Source organism: Notothenia rossii, assembly GCF_949606895.1.
Source record: "Notothenia rossii genome assembly, chromosome: 10".
Lineage (NCBI taxonomy): Eukaryota > Metazoa > Chordata > Actinopteri > Perciformes > Nototheniidae > Notothenia > Notothenia rossii.
Window position 1 is genome coordinate 62,749,997 of NC_136908.1, and position 20,862 is coordinate 62,770,858.

Below are 20,862 nucleotides of genomic sequence, written 5' to 3' on the forward strand. Positions count from 1 at the left end.
AGACATTTACAATTAACACTATAAACACAAACCTGCTGTTTAATTAATGTTTGTGTGACAGGAGGTTCAACAGAGGCCAATGGAAACACGTCGGTGAGTTTGGCAACTTGGAAAATAACTCATTCACGGTCATCTTACACTGAAAAACTGAACGATTTGATTTAAAGGTATCATGTCAACGCGGATACAAGCGGCCGAGATGGGTTTCCTCCGCAGGGTGGCTGGCGTCTCCCTTAGGGGTAAGGTGAGTGAGTCATCAGGGAGGGACTCGGAGTTGAACCGCTCCTCCTTCGTGTCGAAAGGAGCCAGTTGAGGTGGTTCGGGCACCTAGTTAGGATGCCACCTAGTTAGGATGCCACCTGGGCGCCTCCCTAGGGAGGTGTTCCAGGCACGTCCAGCTGGGAGGAGACCGAGGGGTAGACCTAGGACCAGCTGGAAGGATTATATCTCTTGGCCTGGGTGCGCCTTGGGACCCCCCAGTCAGAGCTGGTTGATGTGGGGAAAGAAAGTTTGGGGCTCTCTGCTGGAACTGATACCTCAGAGACCGGACCACGGATAAGCGGGAGAAGATGGATGGATTCATGTCAACACATTTCACATAACTGCATTAGGTCAGTTGAATCAATACTTTTTATTTAAACGTAATATTATTGCTTACAACTAACGTAATACAGTTGAGGAATCTGTTGACATAATAAATGTAATTAAAGTCAATGTTTCAGTTTGTTCAGTGTACTCTCTTTATTTCTATTTTGAGATGTTTCTATTTAGGAATGGTTTATTTCTACTCTTTTAATGTGTTATTATGTGCAATGCCTTGTTTGTTTTATAATGCTGCAACAAAAAAATAATCCCAAATAGGGTTTAATAGATTAAGTCTTAAGGCCCGGACACACCAAGCTGACCCCAGAGAACTGACACAGACGGACCCGACTGTTGTGTCGCCTCACGTCTCCTGCTTCTTGGCCATGTGTCGCACTGGAACACACCGCAAAGACTTCAGCCGACGGCCAAGAAGCACGTACGAACTGCGCATGCGTGAGTGGCAATAACTCTCCTTACCAGCAGGCGGCGGTAGTGTGTATTCGTCATTCAAAAGAGGCAACAACCGGAAGACAGACTGCGTGATAACCGAGAGAAGAACAACAGACTGCGTGATATAAACAAACAACAAATAGCGTGTTACATTTTCCCTCTACAGCGAGAAGCTCACGGGGCTTTCCCCAACCTGAGTCGAGAGCTGGAGTTAAATGAAACCTCAGATTTGCCTTCTTAATAGTTTGTTTGGGTCCCTCACTTCCGTTTAGCTTCTCATGCACTGATTCGCTAGCTGAACAGCCAATCAGAGTGATTTCTTTGACCGACAGCGTCCCGATTCAACATGTCGAATCAGCGGCGGAAGTTGTCGGCGTGGCCGAAAAGACACGACGGTGCGGGACACACCAATCTGAGTAGGGCGACACGACGCTCATCGACGGCCAGACATCTTTCGACATCTATCAACGCAGAAAATCGGCTTAGTGTGTCCGGGGCTTTATCTTAAACAATTCAGGACTAGAAGCATCTATCTATAGAGTTATTGACCAGCTCATAGACGTCTAAAGGACTTGTTTTCAGACTGTTGAACCAGCAGGACGAGGGATAAGGAACTCCTGCCCCTGAAGGGACAAAGAGCTTCATGTGGGGAAGAGCGCTTACTCTGATGTGAATTTGGAGAGGCTAGTTACCAGAGGACGGTCACCTGGGACACAGAAGAAAAGCAGTCAAAATGAGAAAAAGGCAGAATTCTTCAGGAAAAAAAACGCGGTTATTCTTTTTATTCTGAAAGACTTTGGACTTTTAGATTTTCCCCCGACCATTTTGACCAAAGTCAAGCACCTTAGAGCATCTGATCAACCTCGACCTGGTATAGGACGGGCAAGATGAAGAACAAATTGATTTTTCGGGTGTTTTAAGCAAATACCTCTGATAACATGAACGCTATTGAATGAATTGCTCTATGGGTATCTGTAACGCTGTGAGGAGGTAAAGGTTCTTGCATTGTACCGAGCCACACACCAAAGCCATGGAAACCCTTTCTTACAGTTCTGTACGGTTTACTATTTGAAATGATCAGATCATTAATTTAACGCTCAGACAGACTATTGTTTTTCTGCCCATCAAAAGTTTTCAGGTGTGTAACTTTGAAAAGAGGTGAGGCAGAAAGACAGTGAGTGTGTTCAGCTCCCTGACTCCGATCGTTACTCTTTAAATTGTTCTTTTCCTGACAGTTCTGTGTGTGTGTGTGTGTGTGTGTGTGTGTGTGTGTGTGTGTGTGTGTGTGTGTGTGTGTGTTTGTGTGTGTGTTTGTGTGTGTGTCTCGGTGTGTGTTTCGGTGTGATGTTTAAATTGCTATAAAAAGCCAAAACCAATCTGTCACGACTGCGAAACCTTTGATTTACACCAACAAAAGACACGCCTCAGTGAGTATGTGTGTGTGTGTGTGTGTGTGTGTGTGTGTGTGTGTGTGTGTGTGTGTGTGTGTGTGTGTGTGTGTGTGTGTGTGTGGTTGTGTGTGTGTGTGTGTGTGCTTTGATGCATCTTGTCAATTAAAGTGGAACAACAGCAACAAGAATCCGAGTGAAGAGCTTCATCCTGTCAAGTGAAGCTCACTTTGTATCACTAAATACTAAATACTGTACTGAACTTCAATAACACACAAACTAACAACCATTTCTCACATTAACATCTACACCACGTGAATAAATTAAAGTGTACTTTAAATCAAACATGTACAAAGTGTATTGAGTTGAACAGAGTTTCTATTATTTAGATCCCGAGGCTGTCTTTATTCTGTATGTTTCCTATTTCCAACAGACCAAAACCAATAATGCGTTTGAGGCCCAAACCCATTGGTTACTCGTTAATAATACATCTTTAAAAAAACGTCACACATATCGTTTCTTTGAGAAAAAGTATTTTCCAGCTGCCGAATGAAGTTCTTATGAAACACACAAGAGGAAATAGGGCATTTTGTTGGGGACTATTTTCAGCGGCGGATTAATCCTCATTTGGTGTTTTGGTGGGTATTTGAGTGTTGGTATGTTCATGTCTGTTATATTATTTTTGTTTGCCTTTGTAACACAACACACTGTATGATCACCCACTGTGAAAGTGGCTGCAGAAGTGTGTGCATGTTCTCCCTCATTAATAAGCCACACACACACACACACACACACACACACACACACACACACCCACACCCACACCCACACCCACACACACACACACACACACACACACACACACACACACACACACACACACACTGTCCTTCAGAGCTGAAACATCAGAGAAGTTGTTTGTGAGTAGTTTAATAAAGCATCTGAAGGAAATATCTTCCTGAAGGCATTCTGAAAAATGTTCACACGCGTTACTTTAATCGAGTTTATAAGAAATACACTTTCATTTAATATTCTGCAATAAAACAAATGACCCAAACATAGACTGTAATGAGATAACATGAACTGTTTTTAAAGGAATAACACATTTTGAAGTACAATTCAAAATGTGTGCAAACTTAGTTGTAAAGTTATATAAGGTAGATATTATGCACGAGTTGTGAGTTGATGAACGTTTACTATTTTTATTTAGACGCAAACAGGACACAAAAATAATTCCCACAAATGTATGTTCGATAACAAAAAACGTCAAAAAATCAGATTCACAAGGTGTGTCATCTTTAAAGAAGGGTTGGATTGTAAGGAATAATTCATATGGTCGACATCAGTGGTTCCCAACATTTTTTTTTTTTTACATATAATTGTAAGGTAATACATGATTGTCACCACAAGCCTTGTCTCTACATTACATTAAAAAAAATTATTGATCAATTAATTTGAATAAAAATTCAAGTTAGTATTAAAGGCATAAAAAGACAGAAATGTATAATTCTTTCTTCAATAGAAATTTTTCTTCTGCCCGCACTTTTAAACTTTAATTACCGCTGTTGTGCCCCCCTTATGTGTGGGGGGGGGGCGCAACTTCCAACAGGAGTCATTTGGGGGGGCTCTTGGGAAAAAAGGTTGGGAACCCGTGCTCTACATGTTGTGTATGTGTGTTATTATTGAATACATATACATGAACCTCTCCTGAGCTTCTCCAACGATGCAACATATGTAATAACATACAAATAAAAAATAGTGCAAGAAGTCTATATGCTCGTGATATGATATGATAATGTCCTTATGTGTCATGTGTTGCCTTTATAGATCAGATACAAATCATTAAGAAAACCCACAGCAGGCATTCAGAAGGTCAGAGGGAAGAGGTGGGAGCAGAATATAGAAAGATGACATTATTGTGACTGAAGACGGAGATGATGGAGAAGGAAACAAAGCATCAGCGTGAGTCAAATATAAAATACAAACCAGAGAAAGGGCAACGCTGAGGTGAGTTATGGCTTCTCGTATTCTAATGAACTTTATGCAAACTGGTCATAAATTATCCACTTTGAACCAAAACACTGCGGGAAAAATATACTGCCTGACAGCTTCCTGTGTGTGTGTGTGTATGTGTGTTTGTGTGTGTGTGTGTGTGTGTGTGTGTGTGTGTGTGTGTGTGTGTGTGTGTGTGTGTGTGTGTGTGTGTGCCCTTGTACTTCTGTCCTTGTGAGGACACAGTGTAAATTTGAATTTCATGCATTTCGTTGCTGCATATACCTGCAGATAAGTAGACGTGACAAAAGGTCATTTAAAGTTAGAAACTCGTTCTAACAATTATTATAATTATATGTTCTTAAACTTAGTGGAATAACAACCTACTAGAAATCTGCTTATTTATAAAGGTTACTTTGGATGATCTTCAGGTGTATATCAGTATGTAGTGTCTCTACTTTAAAGAGTCCTCTCCTGCTGATGTTCAGGTGTATATCAGTATGTAGTGTCTCTACTTTAAAGAGTCCTCTCCTGCTGATGTTCAGGTGTATATCAGTATGTAGTGTCTCTACTTTAAAGAGTCCTCTCCTGCTGATGTTCAGGTATATCAGTATGTAGTGTCTCTACTTTAAAGAGTCCTCTCCTGCTGATGTTCAGGTGTATATCAGTATGTAGTGTCTCTACTTTAAAGAGTCCTCTCCTGCTGATGTTCAGGTGTATATCAGTATGTAGTGTCTCTACTTTAAAGAGTCCTCTCCTGCTGATGTTCAGGTGTATATCAGTATGTAGTGTCTCTACTTTAAAGAGTCCTCTCCTGCTGATGTTCAGGTGTATATCAGTATGTAGTGTCTCTACTTTAAAGAGTCCTCTCCTGCTGATGTTCAGGTGTATATCAGTATGTAGTGTCTCTACTTTAAAGAGTCCTCTCCTGCTGAGGTTCAGGTGTATATCAGTATGTAGTGTCTCTACTTTAAATAGTCCTCTCCTGCTGATGTTCAGGTGTATATCAGTATGTAGTGTCTCTACTTTAAAGAGTCCTCTCCTGCTGATGTTCAGGTGTATATCAGTATGTAGTGTCTCTACTTTAAAGAGTCCTCTCCTGCTGATGTTCAGGTGTATATCAGTATGTAGTGTCTCTACTTTAAAGAGTCCTCTCCTGCTGATGTTCAGGTGTATATCAGTATGTAGTGTCTCTACTTTAAAGAGTCCTCTCCTGCTGATGTTCAGGTGTATATCAGTATGTAGTGTCTCTACTTTAAAGAGTCCTCTCCTGCTGATGTTCAGGTGTATATCAGTATGTAGTGTCTCTACTTTAAAGAGTCCTCTCCTGCTGATGTTCAGGTGTATATCAGTATGTAGTGTCTCTACTTTAAAGAGTCCTCTCCTGCTGATGTTCAGGTGTATATCAGTATGTAGTGTCTCTACTTTAAAGAGTCCTCTCCTGCTGATGTTCAGGTGTTATCAGTATGTAGTGTCTCTACTTTAAAGAGTCCTCTCCTGCTGATGTTCAGGTGTATATCAGTATGTAGTGTCTCTACTTTAAAGAGTCCTCTCCTGCTGATGTTCAGGTGTATATCAGTAGGTAGTGTCTCTACTTTAAAGAGTCCTCTCCTGCTGATGTTCAGGTGTTATCAGTATGTAGTGTCTCTACTTTAAAGAGTCCTCTCCTGCTGATGTTCAGGTGTATATCAGTATGTAGTGTCTCTACTTTAAAGAGTCCTCTCCTGCTGATGTTCAGGTTCAGTAGAAATCCAAAAATAAAACCTGCTCAAATAAAAGTAAAACTTCCTGGATGGATTCAACTAAAGTAAAAGAGAAAATATGTGTTTGAACTGTTGATAATGGACCTGAAGGTGTCGAGCGCTGTGTAGGGACATATTGCTGCATGCACTCATATTGGTGATGAAAATGAAAAGGTTGAGGGTGCATTTTGCGGGCCGTCTGGTTTTAATATCCTTCAGGATGTGACTCACATCTCTCTCTGCTGGGTCTGGATGAACGTTAGCTTCAGGCGGCAGGGAAACAGAGTGAATAACTAACCACGTTGAGCTCCAGAGTGACGCTCTGCGGTATATTAAGCCATAAATGTTATCGCATGTCATAAAACTGTGGCGATGGTGTTTTGAAGCTTTTGTTTCCGTCTTTCTCTGAAATGTAATCTGCTTTGTTAGTTTACAGGGAGAGTGAAAAGAAAAGAATAAAGTAATCTTTTGTCAGCCGCGCCGCACTCCATTTCATCCTGAAGCCATTTATTTTTCTATCACACACACACACACACACACACACACAACCACACAACCACACACACACACACACACACACACACACACACACACACACACACACACACACACACACACACACACACACAGAGAATCACACACACACACACACACACACACACACACACACACACACACACACACACACACACACACACACACACACACACACACAGAGAGAGAATCACACACACACACACACACACACACACACACACACACACACACACACACACACACACACACACACACACACACACACACACACACACACACACACACACACACACACACACACACACACACACACACACACACACACACACACACACACACACACACACACACACACACACACACACACACACACGCGCACACACACACACACACACACGTACGTACTTCAGAGCTGAAACATCAGAGAAGTTGTTTGTGAGCAGTTTAATAAAGCATCTGAAGGAAATATCTTCCTGAAGGCATTCTGAAAAATGTTCACACGCGTTACTTTAATCGAGTTTATAAGAAATACACTTTCATTTAATATTCTGCAATAAAACAAATGACCCAAACATAGACTGTAATGAGATGACATGAACTGTATTTAAAGGAATAACACATTTTGAAGTGCAATTCAAAATGTGTGCGAATTTAGTTGGAAAGTTATGTAAGGTAGATATACACACACACACGTGTTTGACACACACACACACACACACACACACACACGTGTTTGAAGAAGAGGGTTGGCTGAACATGGACTTCAGATGGATTTATCCAACTGGCGTGATGAAACCAACGGTGATGCTCAGTGTGATATATATTGGCTTATTTTGACTTGGCCAATAATACCGTTATCCCTGTCTGTCTGAATCGAACAATTTGAATATCACAGAAAATATATTTTTCTGTATGACTGGTAAAAATATCCGTAAAAAGGTTTTCAAGTATATATGCAAACAGAAACACGTTTATTATCATCAGTTCTATAGAGTTAGACTAAGTATTGTAATATTTAAAGAACTGTAAGAGTCTACAGCAGTGGTTCTCAAAGAAAAAAAAAATCATAATTTGAAAGATTATTGATTCGAAAATAATATGATGCAGTACAGTACTATTACGTCTGGGTCTCTGTGTTTTAAAGCTCCGCTCTGTCTTTGTGTGTGTGTGTGTGTGTGTGTGTGTGTGTGTGTGTGTGTGTGTGTGTGTGTGTGTGTGTGTGTGTGTGTGTGTGTGTGTGTGTGTGTGTGTGTGTGTGTGTGTGTGTGTGTGTGTGTGTGTGTGTGTGTGTGTGTGTGTGTGTGTGTGTGTGTGTGTGTGTGTGTGTGTGTGTGTGTGTGTGTGTGTGGGTGGGTGGGTGGGTGGGTGGGTGTGTGTGTGTGTTTTGTGTGCGCGAGCGAGCGAGAGAGAGCGCGCACCGGTACCGGAGATCGTTGTTGTTAGCTTCTGGTGCTAGCGAGCTACGCTAACGGATTTAAGGAGTTTTTTCAAAGTGGAGGAGAGTCCTCTCCTGTCAGACTGAGAGGCTCAGTGAGCTAAAGGACTCTCAGTGTCATCTCAGTGGGTCTCAAACCTTTTGGTCACCATTAATGTAGACAATTATTTCCAAGGCACACGTTTATATGATCATTATAGTTATAAAAAAATAAGAGAATAAATGAAAAACAGGTTTGAAATACTATATGACAGTAAAAAATAACAAAGTTTGAAAGGGGAGTGATTTGTAAAATATCCATAAAGAAAAAGTAAATCTGTTTACAGTTCTGTTTCAAATGGGTGTTGAGAGAGGTATCCATAGATCTCTTCATGTTGCTCTCAAAGTGCACCAGATTGATGCTTTTAACTTCAATATTTAAAAATAAATCTTCCCTGGGGAGCATCCCCCCAGACCCCCCTATGTGACGTCCACACAGCACCTATAAAAATAGCATTTTACCCCTGCTTACACCTACGTATATACAGTCGCGGGTACGTTGTGTATTTGCGTGGGGGTTGTTGCAGTAGAACATTCCTCTGTAGCGCCTGGGACATTAATGGGAAACCCTAAATGTTTGAGCACCCTCTATGAAACGTCAAGCTACCCCACAGCACCCCCAAAATAAATCTCTGGCGCCGCCACTGAGCCTGACTATTTGTGTTGGGGGGGGGGGCCCAACTTCTTTTTTTCTCCAAAGGCGGGGCCTGACAGAAAAAGACTGAGAACCACTGGACTACAGCCACGTCCCTAGCATCTCTGTATCTCTGCAACATAAAATAAGATAAGAAGAAATGTATTGACCCCAATTTGGGAAATGTTTGCGTTGCAGCGGCATAGAGATATAGAGAAATTAAAAGACTAGAAATAAACAATCTAAAATGTAAACACCTCAACAGTAGGAATGCTTCTCTCTTGCAGCTATTACACTTTACAATAATCACTCATTATTTTCGCTAGTTAGAACTTAATACCGAGTGCAGCTTAGACTCAAGAGATCGTTTTGCAGGTATTGCTTTACAAACCAATGTATTGGACCAAAAACGTATAAAGATATCCTGAATGTAATTCCAATTTATTACCAATAGTGACAATGCGAACGTTATGCTCCTACAGTCGGATGTATCCTCTAGGACTCGTGAAAGTCTGCACAAAATATCAAGGTAATCCATGTTATAGTTGTGGAAACATTGCAGCTCTCTACGGTCCACTGCCGCTCTTACGTTGACACGCCGGGTGCAGATAGCCGGGTGCAGATAGCCGGGTGCAGATAACCGGGTGCATATAGCCGGGTGCAGATAGCCGGGTGCAGATAGCCGGGTGCAGATAACCGGGTGCAGATAGCCGGGTGCAGATAGCCGGGTTAACCCCTGTGCCCTCCTCACATTTTCATCCTCTCAACACCATCGTGACAAAAATGTACACGAACAAAAAAAAAACTGCTAATAAATCATCTTTCATCAATATTTTTTTCATAAATAACTTAAACAACTTCTAACATGCTCAAAACTACCAAACATTCAATCCTTTTCTGGATTTTAACCCTTTAAATGCCGGTTTAATTATTTGAATGATCTCATTATTTACAAAAAAAACCCACAAAAAATGAAATGTTTTCAATATAATAATTAGTCGGGGGCTTCGGTGGGGAATAGAGTCTTGGATTTTTTACATTGGGTGTTTCTCAATGTCGAGGACGCTTGCTTGGTAGCACATGTCTTCCGAGTCACTTGCTTCAGAAGCGAGGCAAGAATCCTTCCTGGCATTCGGAAAACGAAGAGTGGAACAGGCGAGCAAGTGTGCAGGTGTGCGTCATATGAGAAGCCCCGCCTTACATTTTCCGCCACAGATTTGGGGAAATTGGTCCGTGCGCAAAGCATTGTGGGGATTTTAAGACCGTGGAGTCTACACATGTGCAGCCTCGAAATGTCTCGGGACGAAGTACGCCGGGCTCGGTAGAATTCCAAGTATGCTGGACATTGGAACAGTCCTTCGGCGGCACTCGATGACGTAGTATGCTGGAAATAGTGGCTCTGAAGCATCCTTCCTCGACATTGAGAAACACCCTCTGTGTCAGATACTACCTCTGGAAACCTAAACGACATTGGATTTCAAAAATGTGACTCAAAAGAAGAGTTCTTGCAAAAATCCATTCCAAAAGCTGAAATGATCACCAAATAAAAAAGAAAAGTCGGGAAAAATGTAAAAGAAAGCCGGAGGAGGGCACAAGGGTTAAAACACTCTAAAGGTTAGCTGACGGGTGCACGGAGCATGTTCTGTACGCTGCTGTTCTCAGGTGAGCAGATGGAGAACATGTGGACTGGAGTGTGAGCAGAGGCTGTTTACCTCCCACAGCTGGAGTCATACAGTAGATCAGTTCAGACACGGAGGTGAACACAGCTGATGGTTAACAACGTGAAGCCAGCGTCCAATCCCTGAAGCGGCAGTTACTCGGCTGGAAACTAACTGCTGTCTAGTTACTGCCGTCCAGAAGCCTCGAATAGAATCAGATCAGAATCCCTTTATTAGTCCCACAGAGGGGAACGTTACGTTGTTACAGCAGAAAAGAGCCAAAGACAGCTTAATGTGACCTAAGAAGCATGCTTACAAAATTATTAAAGATACAACAATTATAATAACATTTACAAAATACACATCCTGTCACAGTTCTGAGCATTTAGCAGCCAGGTAAATATTACACAGTTATTAACGGCATATAAATTGATATATTGCACATAGTAGGTAAGGAGTGTTATAGTCTGTGTTATTGTGTGTGTGTTTGCGTGTGTGTGTGTGTGTGTGTGTGTGTGTGTGTGTGTGTGTGTGTGTGTGTGTATTATAATGAACACAATCAGTGCTTTCCATCAACTGATTGTCGAGATATAGAAGAACCATACACACACACACACACACACACACACACACGGTTTGCTTGGCAGTCGGTTGATCAGCTGACTGTTAATTAAAAGAGAAAAATAAAAGACTGGGAAGAAATTCAGGAAAACAGATTTACTCTCTTCATCTGTTGATTGCTCTCTCTCATTAATTCAACCATATGCAGCAGAATAAAGCACAGTGTGTATGCTGGCGTGCTGACAGCAGAGTCAGGGGTTTTCCACACACACACACACACACACACACACACACACACACACACACACACACACACACACACACACACACACACACACACACACACACACACACACACACACACACACACACACACACACACACACACACACACACACACACACACACACACACACACACACACACACACACACACACACACACACACACACACACACACACACACACACACACACAGTTTCCTATTCACATATATTGTACCCTTAACCACCTAATCTCGGCAATTAAATATATAATAGTCACCAAAACCAGGTCCATCTTCAAACTAAAAACCCTTTTTAAGATGTATCAATTGTGAATCAGATACTTTTCAACAAAGCGAGCCGGAGAGGACTCTTTAAAGTAGAGACACTACATACTGACATACACCTGAACATCAGCAGGAGAGGACTCTTTAAAGTAGAGACACTACATACTGATATACACCTGAACATCAGCAGGAGAGAACTCTTTAAAGTAGAGACACTACATACTGATATACACCTGAACATCAGCAGGAGAGGACTCTTTAAAGTAGAGACACTACATACTGATATACACCTGAACATCAGCAGGAGAGGACTCTTTAAAGTAGAGACACTACATACTGATATACACCTGAACATCAGCAGGAGAGGACTCTTTAAAGTAGAGACACTACATACTGATATACACCTGAACATCAGCAGGAGAGGACTCTTTAAAGTAGAGACACTACATACTGATATACACCTGAACATCAGCAGGAGAGGACTCTTTAAAGTAGAGACACTACATACTGATATACACCTGAACATCAGCAGGAGAGGACTCTTTAAAGTAGAGACACTACATACTGATATACACCTGAACATCAGCAGGAGAGGACTCTTTAAAGTAGAGACACTACATACTGATATACACCTGAACATCAGCAGGAGAGGACTCTTTAAAGAAGAGACACTACATACTGATATGAACATCAGCAGGAGAGGACTCTTTAAAGAAGAGACACTACATACTGATATGAACATCAGCAGGAGAGGACTCTTTAAAGTAGAGACACTACATACTGATATACACCTGAACATCAGCAGGAGAGGACTCTTTAAAGTAGAGACACTACATACTGATATACACCTGAACATCAGCAGGAGAGGACTCTTTAAAGTAGAGACACTACATACTGATATACACCTGAACATAAGCAGGAGAGGACTCTTTAAAGTAGAGACACTACATACTGATATGAACATCAGCAGGAGAGGACTCTTTAAAGAAGAGACACTACATACTGATATACACCTGAACATCAGCAGGAGAGGACTCTTTAAAGTAGAGACACTACATACTGATATACACCTGAACATCAGCAGGAGAGGACTCTTTAAAGTAGAGACACTACATACTGATATACACCTGAACATCGGCAGGAGAGGACTCTTTAAAGTAGAGACACTACATACTGATATACACCTGAACATCAGCAGGAGAGGACTCTTTAAAGTAGAGACACTACATACTGATATACACCTGAACATAAGCAGGAGAGGACTCTTTAAAGTAGAGACACTACATACTGATATGAACATCAGCAGGAGAGGACTCTTTAAAGAAGAGACACTACATACTGATATGAACATCAGCAGGAGAGGACTCTTTAAAGTAGAGACACTACATACTGATATACACCAGGAACATCAGCAGGAGAGGACTCTTTAAAGTAGAGACACTACATACTGATATACACCTGAACATCAGCAGGAGAGGACTCTTTAAAGTAGAGACACTACATACTGATATACACCTGAACCTCAGCAGGAGAGGACTCTTTAAAGTAGAGACACTACATACTGATATACACCTGAACATCAGCAGGAGAGGACTCTTTAAAGTAGAGACACTAGATACTGATACACACCTGAACATCAGCAGGAGAGGACTCTTTAAAGTAGAGACACTACATACTGATACACACCTGAACATCAGCAGGAGAGGACTCTTTAAAGTAGAGACACTACATACTGATATACACCTGAACATCAGCAGGAGAGGACTCTTTAAAGTAGAGACACTACATACTGATATACACCTGAACATCAGCAGGAGAGGACTCTTTAAAGTAGAGACACTACATACTGATATACACCTGAACCTCAGCAGGAGAGGACTCTTTAAAGTAGAGACACTACATACTGATATACACCTGAACATCAGCAGGAGAGGACTCTTTAAAGTAGAGACACTCCATACTGATATACACCTGAACATCATCAGGAGAGGACTCTTTAATTGGTTACCATAATCACTATGGATGTGTCTTTGTTTGTTTAGACAAATGTGGATTATTGACGTCAACAACACTAATCCAATGACTCACTCGCGGTCATTGTGTTCATTCCCAATTTTTGAGCACTAACTTGAATGCGTGTTCTCTGCAGCACAAACAGAGCTGTTGTTGTCTACAGTCAGTTTTGTAAAGCCATGCAGCAGAACAGAATGAGTCTCAATGCTTGGGGTATTTTTCACAGTGCCATACTCGCTTTCGGTCACCATCTTCTCTCCTTCTCTCTTTCACTTTGTTTCTTCGCCTCGCTCCTTTTCCTTGTATCTAAATTGTCTCGTGGTTCATTCTCTTTCTGACTCAAACCTTTACATTTGCTTCTGCTTCATCGTGTTTGTCTGCCTGTCACGTATCCGATGTTGTACTGAGAACACAGGATCATCTCCTCTGCTGTAGCCTGAGGGAGTTAAGCTACACACACACACACACACACACACACACACACACACACACACACACACACACACACACACACACACACACACACACACACACACACACACACACACACACACACACACACACACACACACACACACACACACACACACACACACACACCCTAACACACACAAACAAACACACACACACACACACCCTAACACACACAAACAAACACACACACACACACACCCTAAAACACGCACACACACATGCGCACGCACACACACACACACACACACCCTAACACACACAAACAAACACACACACACACACACACGCACACCCTAAAACACGCACACACACATGCGCATGCACACACACACACACACACACACACACACACACACACACACACACACACACACACACACACACACACACACACACACACACACACACACACACACACACACACACACACACACACACACACACACACACACACACACACACACACACACACACACACACACACACACACACACACACACACACACACACACACACACACACACACACACACACACACACACGGCTCATTGGCGTTGCAGTTTAAGCTGTTTTGACTTCTGTCTCGTTCAGTCTGTTTATCGGATCATTTGCATCCGTTGAAGGGAAATGTGATTTCCTCTCTTTCTATTTAAAGTCAGAGGAACATGCAGCTGAAAGCAGGTTCAGGCTCGGTGACAGCCGAGTGTCTCAGATAACATACTATCAACAAATGCAGTCGTGGCAGGTGCATAATTTCCCGTTTTTTTCAAACCATATGAACCGTTTATTTAAAGCTCCATTTCTGCCTACACATGAGGGGAAAGCAGGTCTGAACACAGCCATGAGTTCAACAGCCATCAACATGTCTGAAAATACTAAGAGAGCGCTCAGAGAGGTAAACAAGTATTGTATACGCCAGCTAGAGAGGCAGAATCCCTTTAGGAACGTTATTCAAATAATAAAGTATGGAGGATTTAATGTTATTCTGTATTAAAATAAATACATTCAGAGATAATGCAGGAGTTTAGAAACATCTTCATAATGTAAACTTTTCAGCAAATTTTACGACGAAAATTAAATTTGCATTTCAGACATCTCCAAAAATATCCTAGCAATTAAGATAAGGACAAGATATCAGTAAGTAGTGTCTCTACTTTAAAGAGTCCTCCCCTGCTGATGTTCAGGTGTATATCAGTATGTAGTGTCTCTACTTTAAAGAGTCCTCTCCTGCTGATGTTCAGGTGTATATCAGTATGTAGTGTCTCTACTTTAAAGAGTCCTCTCCTGCTGATGTTCAGGTGTATATCAGTATGTAGTGTCTCTACTTTAAAGAGTCCTCTCCTGCTGATGTTCAGGTGTATATCAGTATGTAGTGTCTCTACTTTAAAGAGTCCTCTCCTGCTGATGTTCAGGTGTATATCAGTATGTAGTGTCTCTACTTTAAAGAGTCCTCTCCTGCTGATGTTCAGGTGTATATCAGTATGTAGTGTCTCTACTTTAAAGAGTCCTCTCCTGCTGATATCCAGGTGTATATCAGTATGTAGTGTCTCTACTTTAAAGAGTCCTCTCCTGCTGATGTTCAGGTGTATATCAGTAGTGTCTCTACTTTAAAGAGTCCTCTCCTGCTGATGTTCAGGTGTATATCAGTATGTAGTGTCTCTACTTTAAAGAGTCCTCTCCTGCTGATGTTCAGGTGTGTATCAGTATGTAGTGTCTCTACTTTAAAGAGTCCTCTCCTGCTGATGTTCAGGTGTATATCAGTATGTAGTGTCTCTACTTTAAAGAGTCCTCTCCTGCTGATGTTCAGGTGTATATCAGTATGTAGTGTCTCTACTTTAAAGAGTCCTCTCCTGCTGATGTTCAGGTGTATATCAGTATGTAGTGTCTCTACTTTAAAGAGTCCTCTCCTGCTGATGTTCAGGTGTATATCAGTATGTAGTGTCTCTACTTTAAAGAGTCCTCTCCTGCTGATGTTCAGGTGTATATCAGTAAGTAGTGTCTCTACTTTAAAGAGTTCTCTCTTGCTGATGTTCAGGTGTATATCAGTATATAGTGTCTCTACTTTAAAGAGTCCTCTCCTGCTGATGTTCAGGTGTATATCAGTATGTAGTGTCTCTACTTTAAAGAGTCCTCTCCTGCTGATGTTCAGGTGTATATCAGTATGTAGTGTCTATACTTTAAAGAGTCCTCTCCTGCTGATGTCCAGGTGTATATCAGTATGTAGTGTCTCTACTTTAAAGAGTCCTCTCCTGTTGATGTTCAGGTGTATATCAGTATGTAGTGTCTCTACTTTAAAGAGTCCTCTCCTGCTGATGTTCAGGTTTATATCAGTATGTAGTGTCTCTACTTTAAAGAGTCCTCTCCTGCTGATGTTCAGGTGTATATCAGTATGTAGTGTCTCTACTTTAAAGAGTCCTCTCCTGCTGATGTTCAGGTGTATATCAGTATGTAGTGTCTCTACTTTAAAGAGTCCTCTCCTGTTGATGTTCAGGTGTATATCAGTATGTAGTGTCTCTACTTTAAAGAGTCCTCTCCTGCTGATGTTCAGGTGTATATCAGTATGTAGTATCTGTACTTTAAAGAGTCCTCTCCTGCTGATGTTCAGGTGTATATCAGTATGTAGTGTCTCTACTTTAAAGAGTCCTCTCCTGCTGATGTTCAGGTGTATATCAGTATGAAGTGTCTCTACTTTAAAGAGTTCTCTCCTGCTGATGTTCAGCTGTATATCAGTATGAAGTGTCTCTACTTTAAAGAGTTCTCTCCTGCTGATGTTCAGGTGTATATCAGTATGAAGTGTCTCTACTTTAAAGAGTCCTCTCCTCCTACATTGTCATGATGTGAAATGTGATCGTCCTTTATTCCCCCAAATCATTGTTAGCTTATAAATTGAACTAATCAAGTTGTTGTCTATAATATGTTGTGTATAATCTACACTTTAAAAAACAATTAAGAAATTAATGTTAAAGCTTAACAATTGACAAAGCAGCATTGAAACACTTGCCAGTAATATAATTTAGCTGAAATTAAGTATTTAATGAACATACGTCAAGCCTACAGTGAGTATGTTTATTTACCAGCTGTCACGTTATCATGACTTTGTGATGATGGCATGCTGCCAGCTCTCAACTTATGTCGCCTTAAACTGGCAGCTTGTGTTTCTTAATTAGCAAAGTCCCAAATGTAGCAGCAGCAATGTCAACAGTACAGACTGAGAAACATAATGCACACGGCTTCTTAAGGCTGACACCACAAGTTATTATAAGTGTATTTAATGCTTGAGGTTATTATAACTCGATGGAGGCTTGAAAGCAAACCTGCTGCATAATATTGTCTAAACAGGAAGAGAGTGAGGGCCACATCTGGAATCATTTTTTAGATCTGACCGAAAGTGATATTTTGTCCTTATTCCTGAGATTATAGGCAGATTATTTCCCCAAAAATCTAAATAGACCATCAGAATTGTGTATTCAATTTAGCTGTGTAATAAAGAAATGTAATTGCTTTTAACAGATTTTTTTTCTAAATGATTTTTTCCCCAATAATCTGACTTTCTAAAATTCAAGATTGTTCATATGATTTTGAATAAATAAAAACAGAAACAAATGTTTTTTTAGTTCAGAATCTTTTCTCTAAAACTTGGATTTTTTTTACAAAAATTATAATTTTTCATGTGGTTTAGAATTGAGTTATTTTTAAAAGAAAATTCAAAATGACTTTTTCTGAAATTCTGTTTTTAAAAAAAAGAAAATTCACTTCTGTTTCATTTCTGAAGTTCGAAAAAAAATCCTGAAACTCGTACTTTTTCCTGAAATTCTGAGTTTTTCTGAAATTCTGAGTTTTTCTGAAATTCTGAGATTTAAATTCCGGTTAAAAAAAATAGTTCTGCAATTCCGAACATTTCCTAAAACTTCAAGCTTTTCCTAAAATTAAGATTTTTAAAAATAAATCTGACTCTCCCCCCCGAAAGTATGACGAGGCATCAACTGGCTAAAGCATCGTTGGAAAACCATTTGATTTGAAGCCATTTCCGCCTACTTGTTAATTAAGGCTGTTAAACGTTCCTACCTGGTGGCAGATCTCGTGGACGACCACCATGGTGAGCTCCATCTGATAGGACGAAGACGACACCTCTGCGTCCAATAGGATCTTCTGCTCCACGAAGACGCTCAGACCCCAGTTCTCCATGGCGGCGTACGGATGTTTGGGCACCGCCAACAAATCTGGAAAACAAAAAGCACACACACAAGGACTTGTAGTTATGATGGCTTCACAACACAGGCTCCATGTGTTCCTCCATCAATAAAGCCCCCCAGTCAGAGCCAGCATTTGAATAAAAACCCGACAGAATGACTGCCGGCATGAGAGCGGATCCCATTTTAGGTTCAAATTAAACTCATGAGTCATTTTAACAACCTGCCAAAGAATCCTTTCATGCCCACGACATGGATATAGGGAGTCCTCAGATGTAACGCCACACATACCCGAATGGGAAAGAAGCAGAAAGAAAGAGATTTCAGATAGACTGAGGACACAGGAGGAGAGAAGAAGAAGGGGCTTCCTTTAAGCAAAGAACCCTTAAATTAGATTGTAGGATAGAGTTTACCTTGAGTAAAGAAGATTTATTAGAGCGCTGAGGAAGTAATTAAATGTCTGCTCAAGTAAAGTAAGATTGCAAATAGTCACGGAAGAAGTGAAAGGGACGACTGAAAGTAAAGCCATTAGAAAAGTTACGTGACTTGTGTTGACCTCCAAGGAAGAAATTAACCCGTGGATTTGTTCTATTTCAGACTTGAATATCTCAACAAATATGTCATGCAATAACATGACATTTGGCAAACCCATTCATGTTCCCCCGAGGATATATCCTTCAAATGTTAGCTATTTTATGACTTTTCCTCTAGCGCCACCATGAGGTTGATTGTGGTCAAATGTTGACATTGGTTTGAATTTGATGTTGGGGTTGGTTCAAAATTGAATATCTCAGCAAATCTGAATAACATAACATCAAAGTATCTCAGCAAATATTTGATGGAATAACATGAAATTTGGAGAAGACATTCATGTTCCCCAGAGGATATACCATTCAGATTTTAGTTATCTTATGACTTTCCCTCTAGCGCCACCATGAGGTTGATTGTGGTCAAATTAACTGTTTGAATATCATATCGGGGTTAGTTTAAAGTTGAATATCTCAACAAATATGTAATGAAATAACATGACATTTGGCAAACCCATTCATGTTCCCCAGAGGATATACCTTTCAAATTTTAGTAATCTTAGGACTTTCCCTCTAGCGCCACCATGAGGTTGATGGTGGTCAAATATCACATTGGTTTGAATTCTATATTGGGGTTGGTTTGAACTTGAATATCTCAGTAAATATTTGATGCAATAACATGACATTAGGCAAAGACACTGATGTTCCCCAGAAGATATATCCTTCATATTTTAGTCATCTTAGGACATTGCCTCTAGCGCCACCATGAGGTTAATTTTGATGGAATAACATGACATTTGGCGAAGACATTCAAGTTCCCGAAAGGATCATTTCTGCTGACTTTAGTGATCTAACTTTTTTCTAGTGCCTTTATTAGTCCAAAGCTTTTAGCGTTCATAGGAAACATAAATGTTGACGGGACATCCTGAGCCGTTGTGATGTCCAAGAATGTGCTGAGGGTGTACAATCCTTTTCCCATGAGGAAATAATTTGTTGTCATGATGCCCGGAGTGAGCCAGTCAGCTGTGCGCTGCACCTGAGCCCCGGTTTTAGTTTTCAAGCCTAAAGTTGTTAACATTACTTTGGGAATTTAAAGCACGAAGAGTCATTCTGCATTGCACGCTTGGACTTCCTGTTTCAGCTGAAAATGTATCCATAAAGGTCTGATTAACAACAACAAATACACGATGCAAGTTTCTTCTGCAAATGTAAGTTGTCCATGCTCATAGAAAAACATGCTGTTAATACCAAAACCAAGAAAGAACAACAACTAGCAGCTACATATCTGGATGTGTTTCTCACAAAGTGCAAACAAGAGCTTAAAACTGCAGGATAAATGAGGCTCTATGCAGAAACGGGCCGGTATTCAGAACAAAGTTCGAGTTGTTTGTACCGAAAAGTGAATTTAAAACAAAAAGGAGCAGGAAATTGGTTTCTTTTCGGAGAAGAAACCTGATTAAAAAGGAGGCGAACGAGAGGAGGTGAGGAGGTGAGGAGGTGGAAATGAGCGTTCTCACTATATAGAAGCCTGATTGTTTTCCAGGGAGGGGAAGGAGTGTTTCTCTAAAGTAAATGAGTGAGAGGTCCTCATTTGAATTTCAAATCTGAATCTTTTTGGGTGCCGAGACCCCCGCCTGTGTAACCACTTCACATGCACAAAGAATATATACTCAGTGGGCTCTCAAACCAAACTCCTCGCCTGGATGAAGCTTGTTATTCTCTTTCACTCAAGTTTCAACTCTTTCAACTGATTTCTGTTAGAGGTACACAGCAGAAAATACACAAGCAGGAAGATAAGAAGAGAAATAATAGAAATGTGGAGGTATAAATATATTTTCCTGCAAAGTAAACTAAAATAATTGGTTTATTTATGAAGGTGTAATGTGAGATTTCTCAAGACGTTTGAAATCTATCGAAAATGTATTTGCATGTATTTTCATCTATTTCTTATTAATACTAACACATATCTGTTAATATTGTAATATGCATTTTTATATATATAAGTACAATGTGCACATTTCTTTTTGTATTTCTTATGTTTATATAAATAAATATTATAAATGGACATTTTAATTAATGTCTTCATT

General features: G+C 40.6%; 1 protein-coding gene across 1 annotated transcript in view; it reads right to left on the reverse strand.

Annotated features, from left to right (window-relative positions):
* Positions 1-20,862, reverse strand: part of trhde.1 (thyrotropin releasing hormone degrading enzyme, tandem duplicate 1) — a 179,564-nt gene that overhangs the window by 77,828 nt on the left and 80,874 nt on the right. Inside the window, exon 6 of the mRNA XM_079656583.1 lies at positions 18,124-18,278. Coding sequence (XP_079512709.1) covers positions 18,124-18,278 — 155 coding nt within the window. The remainder of the gene's footprint in view (positions 1-18,123; positions 18,279-20,862) is intronic.